This window comes from Helianthus annuus, chromosome 11 (genome assembly GCF_002127325.2).
Source record: "Helianthus annuus cultivar XRQ/B chromosome 11, HanXRQr2.0-SUNRISE, whole genome shotgun sequence".
In the NCBI taxonomy this organism is placed as follows: Eukaryota; Viridiplantae; Streptophyta; class Magnoliopsida; order Asterales; family Asteraceae; genus Helianthus; species Helianthus annuus.
The window spans coordinates 163,771,103-163,789,127 of NC_035443.2; the positions used below are offsets into that span (position 1 = coordinate 163,771,103).

General features: G+C 35.6%; 1 protein-coding gene across 1 annotated transcript in view; it reads right to left on the reverse strand.

Moving 5' to 3' along the window:
* LOC110878828 (linoleate 13S-lipoxygenase 2-1, chloroplastic) overlaps nt 1-18,025 on the reverse strand; it is a 37,835-nt gene that overhangs the window by 15,715 nt on the left and 4,095 nt on the right. The window contains exon 2 of the mRNA XM_022127206.1: nt 12-280. Within this exon, the coding sequence (XP_021982898.1) occupies nt 12-280 (269 nt within the window). The remainder of the gene's footprint in view (nt 1-11; nt 281-18,025) is intronic.

Below are 18,025 nucleotides of genomic sequence, written 5' to 3' on the forward strand. Positions count from 1 at the left end.
TAGTTGTTAACCTTGTCAACGAAGAAGGCACGTTTCTCCGGATTATCAAACTTGGAATGAACCCAAGAATTGCAAGAGACGGTAATAGGGCCGGTGGAGGGTCCTTCAATTACAACAGATTCCACAAATACCTCTTTGTGATGTTCGTTTTCAATCAAAATTGCTCCAACTGAACCAAAATCCGTTGGTACTTTAAATTCTGCTAAATATGTTATATCATTTGCGTTTTCACTAGTTCGGTGCGCATAATCTTTAACTGTATCCTTCTTTAAGCCCGTGTCTTCAACAATGAAAATTTATGAGTTAGAATTAATGAAAAAAAAATATCTTCTAAACATAGTTATATATTATAGTTAGAGTGAATTGCAACAATTGTCATTTTTCATTATACTCAATTTCAGGCGATTCCCTTTACCTTAAAATTGATGTGTTTTGTACTTTATGTTAACAAATGCTACATGGTTTGTCCTTTTAGCCTAATTCAGTAGGTTTTTTTTGTTAAGTCAGGTCACATAAGGGTATTTAAGTCTTTTTACCCACTCATTTAAAAATATTTTAACAAATAATATATTATAATATATAAGAAAAATCATTTTGTCTCCCCCCCCCACCATTTCTCTACTTCTCTCCACTGCCACCACCATCCACCACTCTAACACAACCACCACCAACCGCCACCCTCCACCACTCTCACAACGCCGCCACCACCACCCTCTACAATTGACGATGTGTTCCTATATGTTCAATCAAACCAAAAATAACTCAGATTCAAATTCAATCAAACCATAAATCACCTAATTTCGTAACTATAGTGGTGGTGGTAATGGGGGAGGGGGTCCGATCTGTTTGATCTCCAACAGATCGTCAACGATGTGATGGTGAGGGGTTCCGATCTGTTCAATCCGATTCGTGGTGGCGGTGGTGTTATTGGGTTTTAGCGGCGATTAGTAGGTGGCGGTGGTAATGGGGGTGGTAGGTTTCAGGTGGCGGGTGGAGGTGGCGATGGTTATGGAGGCGGCAGGTGCCGGTGTTGGTGGTTGTGGGGGTCCGGTGTTAATGGGGGTGGCATGGTTCAAGTGGCGGTGGTTATGGAGGTCGCAGCTGCAGGTGATGGTGGTTATGGAGGTGGTGGTGGGATAGAAGGGTAGGTGAGAAGAAGGAGAGAATGAAAGAGTAGGGGTTTTTTTGTACGTATGTATTTATGTATATATATATATATATATATATAATTTTCTTATTTTCTAAACCTTTTTAAAGTTATTTACACAATTAGTCCCTGCAAACGTTGACAAAATTACTCTCATGTGCAAGGCACATGAAAAGATTTAACGAAAAAGCTAAGTGAGTTAGGCCAATAGGACAAACCGCATAACATTTGGAAACATAAAGTACAAAACTCATCAATTTTAAAGGCAAACGACACTGCTGGAAATTGGGTATATATAATAGAAAAGTGTCCATTTTACTATGAAATTTTTCTACGGAAAAAAATGCGTCACAAATTGTGACACATTTATGATGACAAAAAAACCCAAATATTTGTAACAAATTTGCTATATAATAGTGACAAAAACCATAAACATCTAATTTTGTCACAATTTTGTTGTAAATTTGTCGAATTTTTTTTAATATATCGACTTATTAGTTAATCTACCATTTTAAATACATATTACTACTTTGTGACGTATTTTCTAGGAAAACCAATTTACTTATTAGTAGTAATAAAGATAAAGGACAATTCTTGCAGTTCAATCTTATAGTTAATTGCTCAATAGAAAATAGAACTACAGAACTATGGTATTTCTGATAGAGCCAAGTTTGAGATTGGCAACCTCCCAATAAGTAAATAAATGTAAGACAAGAATATGGATGAAGTTTTTCTGCTTAGCTTTGCAAAAGAAATGTATCATTAATTATAAGATGGACGACAGCTCAGTAACAAAGCCATTACTCTGTATGTTTTTTTTTCTTTGAACAACAACAATGGAACCTTTATTTATCAATCAAGAAACAAAAGAAACAAACGACATATAACAAGGAGCTATGAAGTCGCAGTCACAACTCAAGTACATGGTCAAGATCAAAAATCTTACATCAAGAGAAAAAATCGATCAAGCGAACTAAAAAACATAGAAACTCAAGATTATTAGGCCAAGAACGAGAAATCCTTCCACTCATTCCATGTTATCCCGGTAAACCTTGATCTTATTTTTATCCGTTCAAATGATTCCTCTTTAATCTCTTCCACAATCTTGCTTGGTTCCATGAAAGTGTCATTAAAAACTTTGTTGTTCTTGTTTCTCCATAAATTCCATGCGGGTAAGAGGTGAATAGCGTAAACTATTTTCACTTTCTTTATGGGCCCATCTGACTTTTCTAAGAATCTAGATTTAATATCCTACCTATGGTCTCTGATGGGGATATTCATCCATGCCCATAGCTGCAGCCACACTAACTTAGCTAATGGGCAATGAATAATGATATGGTTGGCCGTTTCCGATGCTAAACCACAAATCCTGCATGTATCCGAGCCGATTTGCACCCCTCTTCTCCTTAGCGACGCCATTGTTGGAATTTTTTCTTTGATCGCTCTCCATGAAAATAGGTTTACCTTCGCCGTAGCGATTTTGCTCCACTCGAAGACATTCGGATCGGTGTTTCTGTCAATGATTCCCCCCCAGATATTTCCTTAAATCCTTGATCGAGAATCCTACCATATCATTATCCTTCCATCTCCAATTGTCTTCACCTTGACCCAAGACTTGCTGTAAGAGTAGTGTTTTTAAGCCCTCCCATACAATTCTTTCTTCGTTGTAATTAGGAAGTCTGCACCACTTCCAATCCCATAGAACTCCACCTTGATTTTTTTTATAGTTTTGCTGCACCTTATTCATCTTATTTTTTGCTATGCTGAATGTAAGTGGGAATTCATCTTTTAGCGGCCGACTAGTTGCCCATGTATCCATCCAAAATAACGTTTTACCTCCATCACCAATCCTGCTTCTAAGATTTAGAACCGGTTCAATGCCTGCCTTTTTGAATTCTTCGTCTGCCCCAACGATTGTTTTCCATGTTCCTGTTAGTGATTTTTTTACCAGGATGCTTTGCGCATTCCTCCAACTACGATGCAGTGCTTCAATAACCCTGACCCATAGTTGTTCTGGCTCTTCTTTTAGTCTCCACCTCATCAATAGTGCCAGATTCATTTCTCTGATCCCCCCAATACCGAGTCCACCCATATTTTTTGCAGCCACTATCCTTTCCCACTTCATCCAGCTGATTTTATTCAAGCCCCCACACCCACCCCATAGGAAACATCTCCTGATTCCTTCAAGTGTTTTTATTACTATGTTTGGTGCTTTGTATAGGGATAAAAAATAGTTTGGACCTAATACCGATTTTACTAACGTAAGCCTCCCCGCAAACCACAGGATTTTTGCTTTTCAGCTTGACAATCTCTTGTTGAACTTATCAATTACTTCTTTCCAGTTCCCCACCCTGTTCATGTTCCCGCCAACTTTCAAACATAAATACGGGAAAGGGAGCGATCCAGTTTTGCAGAGCACTAGCGATATTAACGATTTCTACTTCATTCATCCCGATCCCATATAGGAAGCTTTTGTTGTGATTGACCTTTAAGCCCGACATCATATTAAATATTCTTAGTAATCGCCTCAGTGTTTTTATGTTATCTTCATCCCATGTGCCCATAAAAATAGAGTCGTCTCCGAAGAATAGGTGCGATAGATATGGGCCGCTATTTGGTAATTCTATCCCCGTGAACTTGCCCGATCCCAATACCTTTACCATTAATACATGGAGAGCTTCCATTGCAACCGTGAACAAAAATGGTGATAACGGGTCGCCTTGTCTTAGACCCCTCTTGTATTGAAATTCCCACGTTGGTGTCCCTTTGACTAATACCGAGGCTTTACCCGAGAACAGAATACCCGTGATCCATGTTTTCCACCTAGGGGGGAACCCCATATGGGTAAGCATCGAAATTAAGAATTTCCAGCTTAAGGTATCATATGCTTTCTCTATATCCGCTTTGAACAAAAATACCTTTTTCTTATATTTTTTTTTTTTGCCCATGACACTACTTCGCTAAGGACCAGAGGTCCGTCCACAATATTTCGGTTTGCCACAAACGCAGATTGTTCATGTGAAATTAAACTATTAAGGACCCCTTTCATTCGATTAGCCAAAACCTTGGATATAATTTTGTTAATGACATCAATAAGTGATATGGGTCTGAAATCTGATAATGTAGCCGAATCACTTACTTTGGGGATCAATGATATGAAAGAGGCACTACAAGATTTCTAAATGGATCCGTGTACGTGGAACTGCTCCATCATGTCCATTATATACTTTTCTACGTCATCCCAAAAAATTTTAACTAGGGCGAAAGTAATACCGTCGGGCCGCGGTGCCTTATCCGAACCACACTCCCAGACTGCCTTTTTTACCTCCTCCCGTGTGAACATCTCAATTAGCTGGTTTGCTGCACTTTCCAATAATTTTAAAAAACCTTCTGGTGTCATACACGGCCTCGAATCTGTGGGTTCCGAAAACATTTTTCTCATACATTCTTGAATATGTTTCATTATAGTTGGTGGGTCAATAACCCATGACCCATCAATCCAAAGCCCATTTAGTTTGCTTCTCGCCAAATTAGAGTTTACGATTATATGAAAATGCCTTGAGTTCTCGTCCCCATCCAGAATCCATTTTGCCCTTGCTATCTGTTGGTAATCTTTTGCTTTTCTACGGAACCACTCTCTAACTTTCCTTTTACAATCTCTCCATGCTTCGATTTCGTTTTCCTCCAACTCTCTTTCTTCAGCGGCTGCATCCAGTTCTTTTATCTGATAGATGGCTTCGGTGTACTCTTTCTCCTTGGCTTCTCTATTTGTTTTCCTCCATTTTTTTAACTTCGTCCTTGACAGCTTTAAGTTTGGATCCAAGTATCAGGTCTTTGAAACTTTCTTCGGTTTGATAGTGAAGGCCTCTTTACACTACCTCTTCCACACCCGGGATGTCCAGCCAACTATTGGAAAAACGGAATGGGATGGGGCCGTAATCCGTTCTACTTGTGGCTAGAATCAGTGGACTATGGTCCGAGATTACTCTCTCTAGAGCTCTTAATGATGCATTCGGCCATTTTGTCATGAAATCACTTGTTACTAAAGCCCTGTCTATCTTGCTCATCTTTTTCCCATCGCACCACAGAAACGTAAATCTCCTACTCGACATCGGATATTCTAATAATCCTATTTTTCCAATGAAATTATTAAAGTGCAATGCATACAGCTATCGAAGTTGGAGTTCCATCTGTCTTTTGGTATACGAACTTCATTGAAGTCTCCGATTAGTAGGCACATCCCTTGTATAGTTTTCTAATCGATAACAAACTATGCCAGACCCGTCTTCTCTCTGTACCGACGTTTGGTGCGTAAACGTTCACCACTGTTAATTCTAATCCTTCTATGATTAGTTCCCCTGTAACCAGGATGAAGTTTTGATCCACCAGTTCCATGTTTTTTCTAAATAAACCTGGGTTCCATATCGATAATATCCCACCTGAGCTACCTGTTGCGTCTACCTTTACGTAATCCATGGCGGATCCGTTCCAAAATTTCGGTATTCTTGCTTCCGACATGTTGCACAGTTGTGTTTCCTGTAGAGCAAAAAACCCCACATTGTTATCTTTTATGAGACTCTTAACCAAGGACGCCTTCCCCGCCCCCTGCTCCTTTCACATTCAATGATGCCCAATTCATTTGGCCATAGCATCTGCCTTTTCATCATTGATGATTTTTTTCGATTTGATTCTTTCAATTGGCCAAGTCGACCCCCAATGCAGCCCCAATTTCCTCTGTTCCCTGGAGTTCATCCTCTGTGGCATCGGCATTATCTAGGCTCTCATTGACATTACCTGAGTCCATTTTCTCCGCCGGATTCGTATCTGGTACAAGGGTGGAGTCTGATTCTACTCCATCTTCCCACTCTGGTTCGAACTCGTTTTCCAGCGAATACCGTCTTTCTTCCCACTGATCTTCCATCACCCGAATTTGTTCGCCTCGAGTCTTATTTTTTCTCAGCCTGATTTTCATCTTGTTGATTTTTTCTAGGGTTCAATCCAGTGCGACATTTAAATCAATGCCTCTGTGTTTTCTGACCTGTGAATTGCGCTTGAGAGTATTGCCTCTTACTTCAGCAATAAAACTTCTTTTCCTTTTTTTGGGCTTTTCCTTCATGATCTTTGTGTGCTTCCTGGGTCGGCCCATAATTTTCTTCAGTAAAATTGATATTCTTACCACCAAGCTCACTTGATTGCATTGAGGATTCCAACACGTGTTCGCCGACATTCCCTCCTGCATTAGTGTAATCTTCTTTGGGAAACTCATGGTTATTTACTACCTTGACCATTGTGTTTTCTGCCATCAATGCTTCCTTTTCTAACTCTTCAATATCCAATGATTTTGACTTTTCGTGTTCCCCATGTGACTGTTGGGTTAGCTCGTCATCCCCCGTCTGAACGTTCACCGGAACTTTCGAAGACTCTGGTTCTCTTTGTTGTTCCGGCACCACTAGAACCTGATTCACCGGTGTACCGGACATCGGACAATCATTGGTTTCTATGATGAAGCTTGGAATCCATGTTTCATCAAACTCAGATACCCATACATTGAAACTACTGCCCTTCCATGTAATCACAATTTTTTCATCTATCTTGTTTCCCTGGTTCACTATGATGCCAACACTTTCCATTGATAAGTTTAAGTCCTAGGTATCGGCAGTAGACCCACTTATTACTCTCCCAAACTTCCCTGCTATCTCGTTCATGACTGTTTTACTCCATAGTTGCACAGGTACACCTTTGATTAACACCCAAACCAGTCTTTGATACGGTATCACTTGACCATCCCAGATATGCAGGTCTTCCAACTCACTAACCCATGCCTCTCTTGCTCCTTCCAAGAATTCAAGCGTCGTGTTATCCTCCTTAAACATTGCTAAAAAAAACTCAAACCTCCGATAAACCTTAGGAGGCCACCCTTGCTTCTTGCCTGTTCCTTGAGACTGCGAGCTTTCTTCAAACCTTGAAATTCTTTGCAGCATCCAACAAATGATCTACGCCTCCATGTATTGACTGTATCCGCGTCATGGTGAAAGTGAATCACCTTGCTATCTCCTGGTGACTCATTAGTTTTTTTAAATGCTATATGTCCATTTATGTTCATGAAGAAGTTCTATTCCTTAAAGAATGAAAATGCACAAGAACCTTTATTTGGTTAGGTGTTCGTGAACAAGATTAATGTTAAACGAATGAAGATGATCAATGTTCCATCCAGTTCGCTTCGTTTACAACCCTAGCTACAATCATTCTAAGACCAAATTTCACGTATCTACTTTCAAATGCATATAAACAAGTCATCTCAATGAACACATCATAGTTTTACCATATTTTAAACAGATAATCCCCCCCGGTGGTACATCCCTTTTTAAAACTATTTCATATGTGTTTCTGTTTACGTTCTTGTTAAAATGACATTTTTCGTGAGAAGTATGAGAAAACACAGGAATTGAGATACAGGCATCATGTTTTGGACTTAAACATAATGTCTGGGTTGTTTTAGTAAGAAAAACACCAAACATAACAATTTGAGAAACAATGCAATGAAGGTTAAGTTTTAAGCCTAGACACCATGCCTAAGTTGAGATCATAATGGCTACATGTTAATTCATATGCCTTATCACACTTCTTACGAAAAAAAAAACGTTCTTTTTATAGGAACCTCACCTCATATATATAAGGTTGGGTTTATTTAAGATTTCTAAATAATTACATAACTTCTAATAAACAATAATTCTATTTGTATATTTTTATATGTAACATTATTTAATGGTACTTTTAACATTTGTTATATGCAATTTTATGACTAAATACATGTTAAGAGTAGTTTTATCATTTTTATAGGTAATTTTATGGTTACATATATGTAAATTAGTTCTTTTACACATGTAAATTAGTTATTACACATATGTAAACTTGTGGTTGTATATATGTAATCATAAAAATATATATATAATAAGTGATAAAAGAAACCTTAAATAATGATAAATATAAAAACAATTAAATACATAATTGTTAATTAAAAGTTCAGAAAGTTCTCTATGTATGTATGTATGTATATATATATGTATATATATATAAATATATATATATATAGGGTCAGGATTTAGAGAAAACGATGGAAAGTGTGAGAACGGTGAGAACACTTATGAATCGTCCGACCAAAACAATCTATGGACTTGATTGGCGCGGTGGCGTTTTCGTAAATAACATCAATTTTATTACGTGGACGCGCTTCATTAAGAGTAAAAAAGTCTTTTGACTTCTCCTCACAAAATGCCATCTCCTGAAATAAAACGCTAAACAAAAAGCACACACCATTCTAACTAAAAACGCCATTAGATATAAAACGCCAAACTTAATTATAATTAAATCCCGCCTAAAAAAAAACCACCAAAAAATCCTATATATAGAATATCTCAGACCTTCAATTAAAAGCACACACAAAACCCCAAACGCCATATCTAATATATACCATTCGTCTTAGAAACGCCAAAAACCCAAACATCAAATATCTTCTAAACGAAAACGTTTATTTCAAATTCAGTTTGGTTGTTTGTAAGGTTTCACTCAATGTAATGGATAAAAATCCTTAAGTGAGGATATTGTCCATTTCATTGAGTAAAATCTTATTGACTTTATCCTCAACTTCCATCCAATTTATAACGCCAAAACATACAAAAACATTATTGATGTTTGCTGTCAATAAAGTTTAGCTGTATGGGGTGGACAACATTGTCAGTTATCTTTCTTAACCGAGGATTAACAATGTTGTCCATCTCATACAACAAAACATTATTGATTTTAGCATGATCAAATTTTGAGGTTTAATGTGCTTTTATTTAGTGGCGTTCTTTTTATCGGTAAAACGCCAAATTAAAAAATCAAACATCGTTCATTGGAAAATTCAAGATTGTTGGCTGAAGGGTGTAAAGTCAATAACATTTTGCTGCATGAGATGGACAAATATTCAAGAAAAAGTTGCTGATGACAGACTTTGTGCTTCCAAATGGCCACAAAAAAACTACTTGAAAAAAAATGAATCATACGAAAGTCGAACCAGCCGGTTAAGATGATTCAAAAAAGAATTTTCGTTTTCGTTTTCAGTTGATTGTTATATAATAAAAACGTCATATATAATAAAAATGCCAGACAGCCAAATGCTTGTTAAAACGCTATCATGCCGTAAAACGCTCCAAAAACTCCCAAACTATAATAAAATTTCTTTGGAAAAGTATTATAAAAACCCCAAAAAATAAAAAAAATAAAAACCAAACTTGAAAATGTAACTAGAAACAATAACTACAAAGCAGTAAAAATGAAGAGACGGATAATTTATTATATCAGAATCTAAAACGCCAAACTTGAAAGACGGGACGTTTTACAGACTTCAGACAGAAAAGCTTATCAAAAACATTAATTGCAAACAGTAACTGAAACGACGAATAGTTTATTATAATAATGCACCGCCTAACCTACGCCGCCTAAAGAAATCCTATAAAATAATACCTCTTAGCAACTTCCATTTAATCAAACCAAAAAAACAAACGCCAATACTACTAAATACCACTCACTGTAAAATGCCAAAAAATTAAAAAAATCAAAGATAGATAATATGCTTTCTTGTATATTCAGTATTGTTCTTCCTGAAGTTTCACTGAATAGATTGTTAGCTGAGGGTAGTAACTCAGTAAGTTTTTGTTGCATGAGATAGACAAATCTTCAAGAAAAAGATACTAATGACAATCGAATGTCATTTTGTGTTCTTAGATCTTGAATAAGGCTTGGATGAGGAGAAGAGATCAAAGACACTAAAGAGTGGGATGATTATAAAGATGAAGATCAAGATTAAGAAAAAGCAAAAAAACCACTCACACGTCATAGATCTATGTCCCCAAACATCCACAAAAAGCCACTTCAATAGACGAGCAGGCAAAATAATCAAACCGATGGGTTTGTTAAGTTTTACATAAAACGTCATATATTTGGTGACAATTATTGTACTATTAAAGAAGAGAGAAACTTATGACAGTGAAGATTGTGAAGAGAGATCCGAGTAGGATTTTTAATTTATTTTCTTTGCTTCTATTTTTTCCCTGTGGTTGTAGTATAATCTTACAATTGTAAAACGCCAAAATGTATATAAAAACTAATAGAACAATGGGCAATCTTATTTAAAACGCCTTGAAAATCGCCGTTCAGATAGATTTCCTGACCCGCTGGGGTTCCAATGGTATACGATTTGAAAAAACGCCATAAACGCCATAAATTCCAAAATGTTACTACAATGAAACCATTAAACGCCATTAGTTATTGAATTTGGTTAACGCCAAAAATCTTAAACCCCAAAAAATAAAACAATATTGTGAAAAGCGGAACTGGAAAAGAAGAAGATAAAATGACAAAAAAGCCCATACGCCCTAATTATATCGCGCCCCACGTGTTGGGCCAGGATGCGTTCTCACCTCTCACACTTTTGAGCGTTTTCTTCTGATCCCGTTCCTATATATATATATATATATATATATATATATATATATATATATATATATATATATATATATATATATAGGATTAGGTTCAAGAGTGATTTTGAATGATAAGTAGGCCTATATACATGTTTTTTGTTAGTTATATCTAACGGTTTGGTTATATTTGTCACTTTATGATATAATATGTTGTTTGGTATGTTATAAGGGTGTTGATGTACATGTGCATAAAGTGAAAATATTATACATATTGGTAGAGCAGGCAATTACAACCCGTTCCATCATTTATGGGTCAGTTCGGGTCAGAATTTCTATGTTTTGGGTTCATCTGGTTAACAAAAAAATAAAGAACGGGTCATTCTGGACATCAAACGAAATCTTAACAAGAAAGAGCGGATCAAATTGGGTCAAGGCATTCTGACCAACGGGTCAGAACGGGTCAAGGCAGGTAGGTGACCAACGGGTTGTTCAACACCTCTGCCGCCCATGTCTCCGACTAACACCGTCGTCGTGTACAGTTCCGTCTACCGCCGTGGTCGTCGCCCTGCCTACCACTGTCGTCCATGTCTTCGTCGTCCACCGTTGTTCCCACCTCCGTCTAACATCGTCGTCGGCCACCGTTGTTCACGCCTCCGTCTAACACTGTCGTCAACATTGCTTCGTTAAACAGAAAATAAGAAACCTTGATTCTGAAATTTAAAATTCTTTCTTCTTGGATTAGCAACCGACTTAACCAAACACGCCATCTATTTCCACATTTCTATTTAACAAATTAACATTATGCTTGTTTTTTTGATTGTTAACCAGGTGTGTGTAAACTTTAAAGAAGATATGAGTAGAGAGAGAAAGAAATCTGTGGGTTATGAAACCATTTGCTTCTTTTAACCTACTTTGCTTATAAATTATAAAATATTCAATACAATTTTGTGGTACAAAACTTCACGTACCTTTTTATTTTTTATTTCAGTTATTAACTTTTTTATATTATTCTTTTTATTTTAATTTATCCCACATTTTTTTTTTCAAGATCTCTTGCATCTGACACACAAATGAACATATGCATTCATGTAATATAGTTCTTTTTTAACAAATACATTCAACATTTTAACTGAGAAGATAAGGATATAAAGTAAAGTTAACTCGTTTTGACCCATCATCTGACCCAACTCAACCCGTCTATTTTGTCAGGTCTTTATTATTGCGATGGCTAAATATATATATTGCCTTATAACTTATGATGGTTACTATGCAAAAGTTTGTTTGTTTTTTTGGAGATTTATTGGTCTTAAGAGTATGAATTAACATTTTTAAACCAACCCGACCCAACCCGACCCGAAACCCGTTATGACCCGGACCCATTTTGACCCGAACCCGTTTCGACCCGAACCCGTTTCGACCCGAACCCGCTTCGACCCGAACCAAAACAACCCGTTTTTTATATGACCCGTTCTGACCCGAACCCGTTTCGACCCGAACCCATATCGACCTGTGACCCGACCCGACCCGACCCAACCCGTTTGCCAGGTCTACATATTGGTATTGGTATGTATTAAGGATAGTAAGAGGTAATGATAGTGTATTATGGATGGTATGATAGATGAAAAGAAAAGTGTATTCAAAGTAGTGTATCAAAACACGTTATATCATTTTCATACATATAGATGCACATGTGCATTTCTAATATTGGTAATGTAAAAAGTAGTGTATTAGGGATGATAGTGTAAATGAAATTGAAATTGCCTAATACTGATAATGTATTACGGAATTTGTCAAAGAAATAATACATATGCACATGTGCATCGATAATTGTTGCTCGAATTTTTTAGTGACGAAATATAGCGGTTATTTAAAAAAAAAGTATTTCAAAGTTGTGTGTTTTTTAGATTTTTTTTAGATATTTTTTGGTTGTGTTCATATTGGTTGTCGCAATAAAGGGTAGTTCCAAACAGATTCTTATCCATTATATACATATCTATATCTATACTATTATAAAAAGAAGAAGTGATGTACAAGATGGTAATTTTGCCACACGTATCAATTTTAAAGCAATATGTACAAGGTGGTTAAAGACATTTAAGTTGCCAGTTCTCCAAAATTTTAAGACACCCTGAGGGGTAAATTAGGGTTTTCACCCATTGAATTGAATGGGATTCGATGCTGTCCTGCAAATGAAGCGTCTCTTTGGGGGATTTCAGTATATAGATGATTGAATGAATGTTTCAGTTTCAGATCGGTTGAATTCCTTCAATCCTACTTTAATTCATCTTCTGGTTCGTCTCACCGTATGAATCTACCGGTGATGGTGGCGAAGGGTTTTTTTAAACCCCTAATCGACTTCCAAAATTGTGAGTAATCAAGGAATACCTTATATCGAATGGATTTGTAACTGATGGAGAGAAATCGATAGAGAAAGGGACTGAAATTAGGGAGCTGCCGACGGTAGCGATCAGAATTTACGAATCAATCAATCTTCTTCAACACTCCTATTTCGACATCAGAACATCCAAAACTTAATCGTGCTCCTTCTACAACATTCATCGACTCTCACTCAGGATTTGAAAGTCAGGTTAATTTGCTGAATTAATTAGTTTCTTAGTCAAACTCATATGTCTACTTTGCTAAATTTGTAATTAATCCGCAAACCCTATGTTAACGGTCACCATGAATTCGTCTGGATTTCTAATCAAATCGTGATTAATTCACAAACCCTAGGTTATCTATTGATTTATCTGAATGAATTTATCTGAATGAATGTTAATTAATTCACAAGCTACGACTCTCACTGTAAGTATTTTGATCAATTGAATTGGTTTTGAGATTCAAATTTAAGTGTAGTTTATGCAGAGTTTTGTTAACAGGTTGTTCTGACATGTAAGGTGACTCTTCTCTGAGAATTTCACAAGTTTTTCTGATGGATTTATTATGTATGAAAGAGTAAATGTGTGTGTATTCATAGGAACATGGCAATCTGAGTCTTTTTCTTTGTCTAATAACTTTGCAGGAAACAAGAAGAGCAAGGAAGATGACAAGCCCATATCTGATATGTTTGTTTACTGATTGTGAGTTTTTGCTACTTTATTTGGATTGACATTTACCATGTGAGTCAATATCCGATGTTTACTGATTGTGAGTTTCCGATACTTTATATGCATTGAGCGACTTGTTTAAATGCTTTTTTATTCGGTTTTTTACAAAGGAAATCAGTTTGTTTGGTTTTATACAGTTCATATAAGCTAATGTTTTTTAGGTATACATCTGCTTGTAACCCTATGCATTGAAGTCGACTCCAACCTGAAACTGGTTTTAACAAAATTACCCAAAATGTGCACCTCTACCCTCATCCATTAATGTCACCAGTCCTTCAGCAAAAAGGTTGCTAAAGATTCAAAAAGAAAATGTTTTTAATGTGGCAGAACCGGTCGGGTCGATAATGATTTTTTATCGGTCAGTTTTAGTGTTAAAAAGTGTCAACACGCCAAACGGGTCAGCGAGTTTGTGACTTCAGCTATATTGATCTTGTGTTTTGAGTTTTGAAATCTATTAGGGTTAGGTTCCTTGATTGTATTTTGTTTGTTTGTTTTGATGCCGGAGCGAAAAATCAGTTACAAGGTTTTGAATGATAGAGAAAGCGTGAAAGATCTAAAGCATGAAGTGGATAGTTTTTGCTCAGTTACTGTCATGATGATTTAAGTTATCCTGTCTTTATTAACAGGATGTGTCAGGAAAAGCGTTGCAGGGCTCTAATATTCGCAAGATGGTATTTGGTGCACGCTCGTTTGCAACCAAACACTCCTTTTCTACTAATAAAGGTATGAGTCAGGCTGCTAAGTTTCTTTTTTATCTTATGGGAAACGTTGCATAAATACTTATGAGAAGCTTCGAGAACAGGAAAAAAACAAAAATAAATTTAAAGACACGGCTTAAGAAGAAGGTTGAAGAGTCTCCGCCTTGGGTTCAGAATTCACTCACTTTTGTAGAGCTTCCTGAAAAGATTATCATTCTCAGAAGATTGTTTCGGTTTACGTTTATGGCGTTTTGGAGTGTGATGAACTCTGCCAAGGGTGGTCCCGCATTCCAGGTTTGATGTTTTTTTTTCTTGTACTTTTTGAAGCACTTGTGGGCTGTTTGGATATTCACTTTGGTGTAGTGATTATGTGATATTAGACAATTAGATGCATAATTAATTAATAAACATAGTGTAGAAGATAGCGTTTGGAGCTGCAGATAGCCAGATGCAATATAAACAATTTTTCTTTAAGTTAGGTGTAAAATATAAATCAACTTATAATGTAATATCAATTTTAGCAACCAACCTCAATATAAATGTAAATGGCTGATGTGACTTGTTCACACCATACCAGCCACCATATATACAAAAAATGCTTCTATGAAAAGAACAGTATTAATTTTTTGGGTAAAGAACAACAGTATTAATCTTTAATTACAAGGGATCAGCTCATCTATACTAAACGGGTTAAAACTGAAATCTTTTTTATTTGACCCGTTTGAGATAAAACAATTTCCTTTTTTAAACCCGTTTGAGATAAAATACTAACCGGATCATACTAAAAGCGTTAAAACTGCAGTTTCTTTTTATTTGACCCGTTTGAGATAAGACAATTTCCTTTTTTAAACCCGTTTGAGATAAAATACTAACCGGATCATACTAAAAGCGTTAAAACTGCAGTTTCTTTTTATTTGACCCGTTTGAGATAAAACACTAACCGGATCAACTCATTCATACTAAACGGGTTAAAACAGCAATTTCTTTTTATATGACCCGTTTGAGATAAAATAATTTCCTTTGTTGTGCTTGGTAGTGTAACAACCTATGAAAACAAAACATGATGCTCAGAGACTGATGAACTTGACTATGCTAATGAAGGTAACTATATACTACTTAACTAATTATGCTTGTTTTTTTATTTATTTTCCACTTAACCCTCAGCTGCACTTGTGCGAAAATTTTATTGAATTGCTTCACGTGACGGGAAGATTGGTATCTTTTAGTTACACAAAATATGAAGTAAACCGGATGATGGAGGCTGAAGACGTACAAGACTAACGTAATATGGTCTTTCCAATGTTTTTTATGTTTAAAGCTCGCGAAATCTTTTTTTTTTTGTAGTTGCAAGAATTTTGTTGAAGTTATGTAACTTAGCTAATTAAAAAGTGTTACAGTATATAATAGATATAATCAAATATAATCAAAGTATATTTACCGGTATATGTTTTTCTTCTAAATACTTGCACATAGTTAAGTGGTTAACATCCTTTAGCATGAAATCCTTGATTATAGGCATATATTGTTTTAAGAGATTTCTATCCATAAGCATCATATTTGATTAAAGATGCATATTTCCCGAAAAGGAAACCCACTTTTAACCACTCACTTGAAACCTCAGGTTTATAGATCCATATCGTGGGTAAAATATGTAAAACCCGTCGCGTAATGTGCGGCCAACAAACATAAATACCCGCGGCAACGCGCGGGCATTCCCACAAGTGTGTATATATATATATATATATGCTAATTATAAGGAGAAAACCCACTCCAGTTGACTAAACCCTGAAAACTCACACATATGGCTAGGATTGAGCCACATCACCTTATGTATAAAAATGAGACAAGGGTAATTTCGTCATTTTCCCCTAATGTTGACTAGATGTGTATGAGAGACGGCACAATGTTTGGTGTTTGCTTCTTTTCTCCTCTGGAGTATTAATTATGAATTGTACTTGCCCCTCATTCTTCTTTCCTCATAACCATTTTCCAGCTTTTTTTGTGCAGACATTTCTTCTTAAATCATACACACCTCTCTCTCTCTTAATCACACACACTTCTCTTTATCTCTCTTAAATCACACAAACTTCCAGATCTAAATCAACCACCAGAATTCCTCATCTTATCAAAATCATTCATAATCAATCACCAAAACTCTAGATCTACAAGCGTAACAACCCGGTGACGGTGTAGTTCAAGATCCGGTTTCTTGGCAAACGAAATATTCATCGATCCACCATAAATCATCACCAAAACCCCTGTTTTTCTTTGCGGATTTAGTTCTTTGAGTGGTTCAATAGATTTGTAAGGTGGGCTCGGGTAATTCCTCGACAAGGGTTTCAAGATCCGATGGTGGTTTCAAGATCCGGCGGTGGTTCCAGATCTAAAAGATCCTCCAGATCCATAAGTATGTTTGTTTTCAGGGTTTTTTTTTTCAGATTTGCATTTTTTTGTGTTTTATAGATCTTCATTTTTTGTGATTTGTAGATCTGCAACTTTTTTTATTTTTTTGTTCAAGAAGCTGAATGTTTTTTAGTTCTTGTTTTCTGGATATGTTGTTTTTTATTACTGATTTTTTCATTTTTTTTTTGTGTAAAATTTGTTCTTATGTAAACAATTTGATTTTCTTTTCAGATCGGAACAAATGGAAACAATTTGATTTTAAGTTCTTATGTATTGGATTAAAGTCTAAGTTACTTTCTTGTTTATTGTTATGATGATTGAATCTAAAAAATCTATTGTTGTTTGATTTTTGTTAATAAAGTTATATTTTTAGATGCATGTTATATTTTTGATGTAACAATTCTCATAACAATTTTATGCGTCTTAGTTATGAAACTCCAAGATCTAGGCTTTTTTTATGTAACACTATGTAACCGGGAGTTAGAAATGTAACAATCAAAGAAAAAAAGCATGTTATATTTTTTGTGTTACCTAAATAATGCCAGTTACGTTTTTTTGTGTTACATAAATAATGCCCGTTACATTTTTTGTAACAATCAAATCAAAAATGTCTGTTACATTTTTTTTGTTACATAAAAAATGTAACAATCAAAGAAAAAATGTTTGTTACATTTTTTGTGTTACAGAAATAATGCACGTTAAAGAGAATAAAGTGCATTGTCACACTTTTTTAAATTACTGTAAAAATAAAGTCTGTTGGTACATTTTTTTCCAAGTTATATGTTACGTTTCTATGTAACACTTGTAATAAAACCAAAAAAAAAAAATATGTTACAAAAATAGATTATCATATACACTTTTTTTAAATTACTGTAGAAATAATGTCATTTACATGTAACAAAAAAAGTGTTATATATGTGACGTAAATTTGATCATGTAAAAATTGTAGTGTACGTACCAACATGTAATATCTTTTAGTAGGAAGACGACTTTTGTAAACATGTGATGTAATATAACACTTTGTGTCGGACGAGAAAGAAAAGAAAACGCGTTACACTTTTATGTATGTGGATATCGGCGATATCCTTTAAATGGTAACGTTTTTGTACATTTTTTGAAATTATACAGAAAATGTAACGTTATTTGTAGAATGTAACATTAATAAGATGGTACATATAATGTAACCTTATTCAACGTGTATATCCA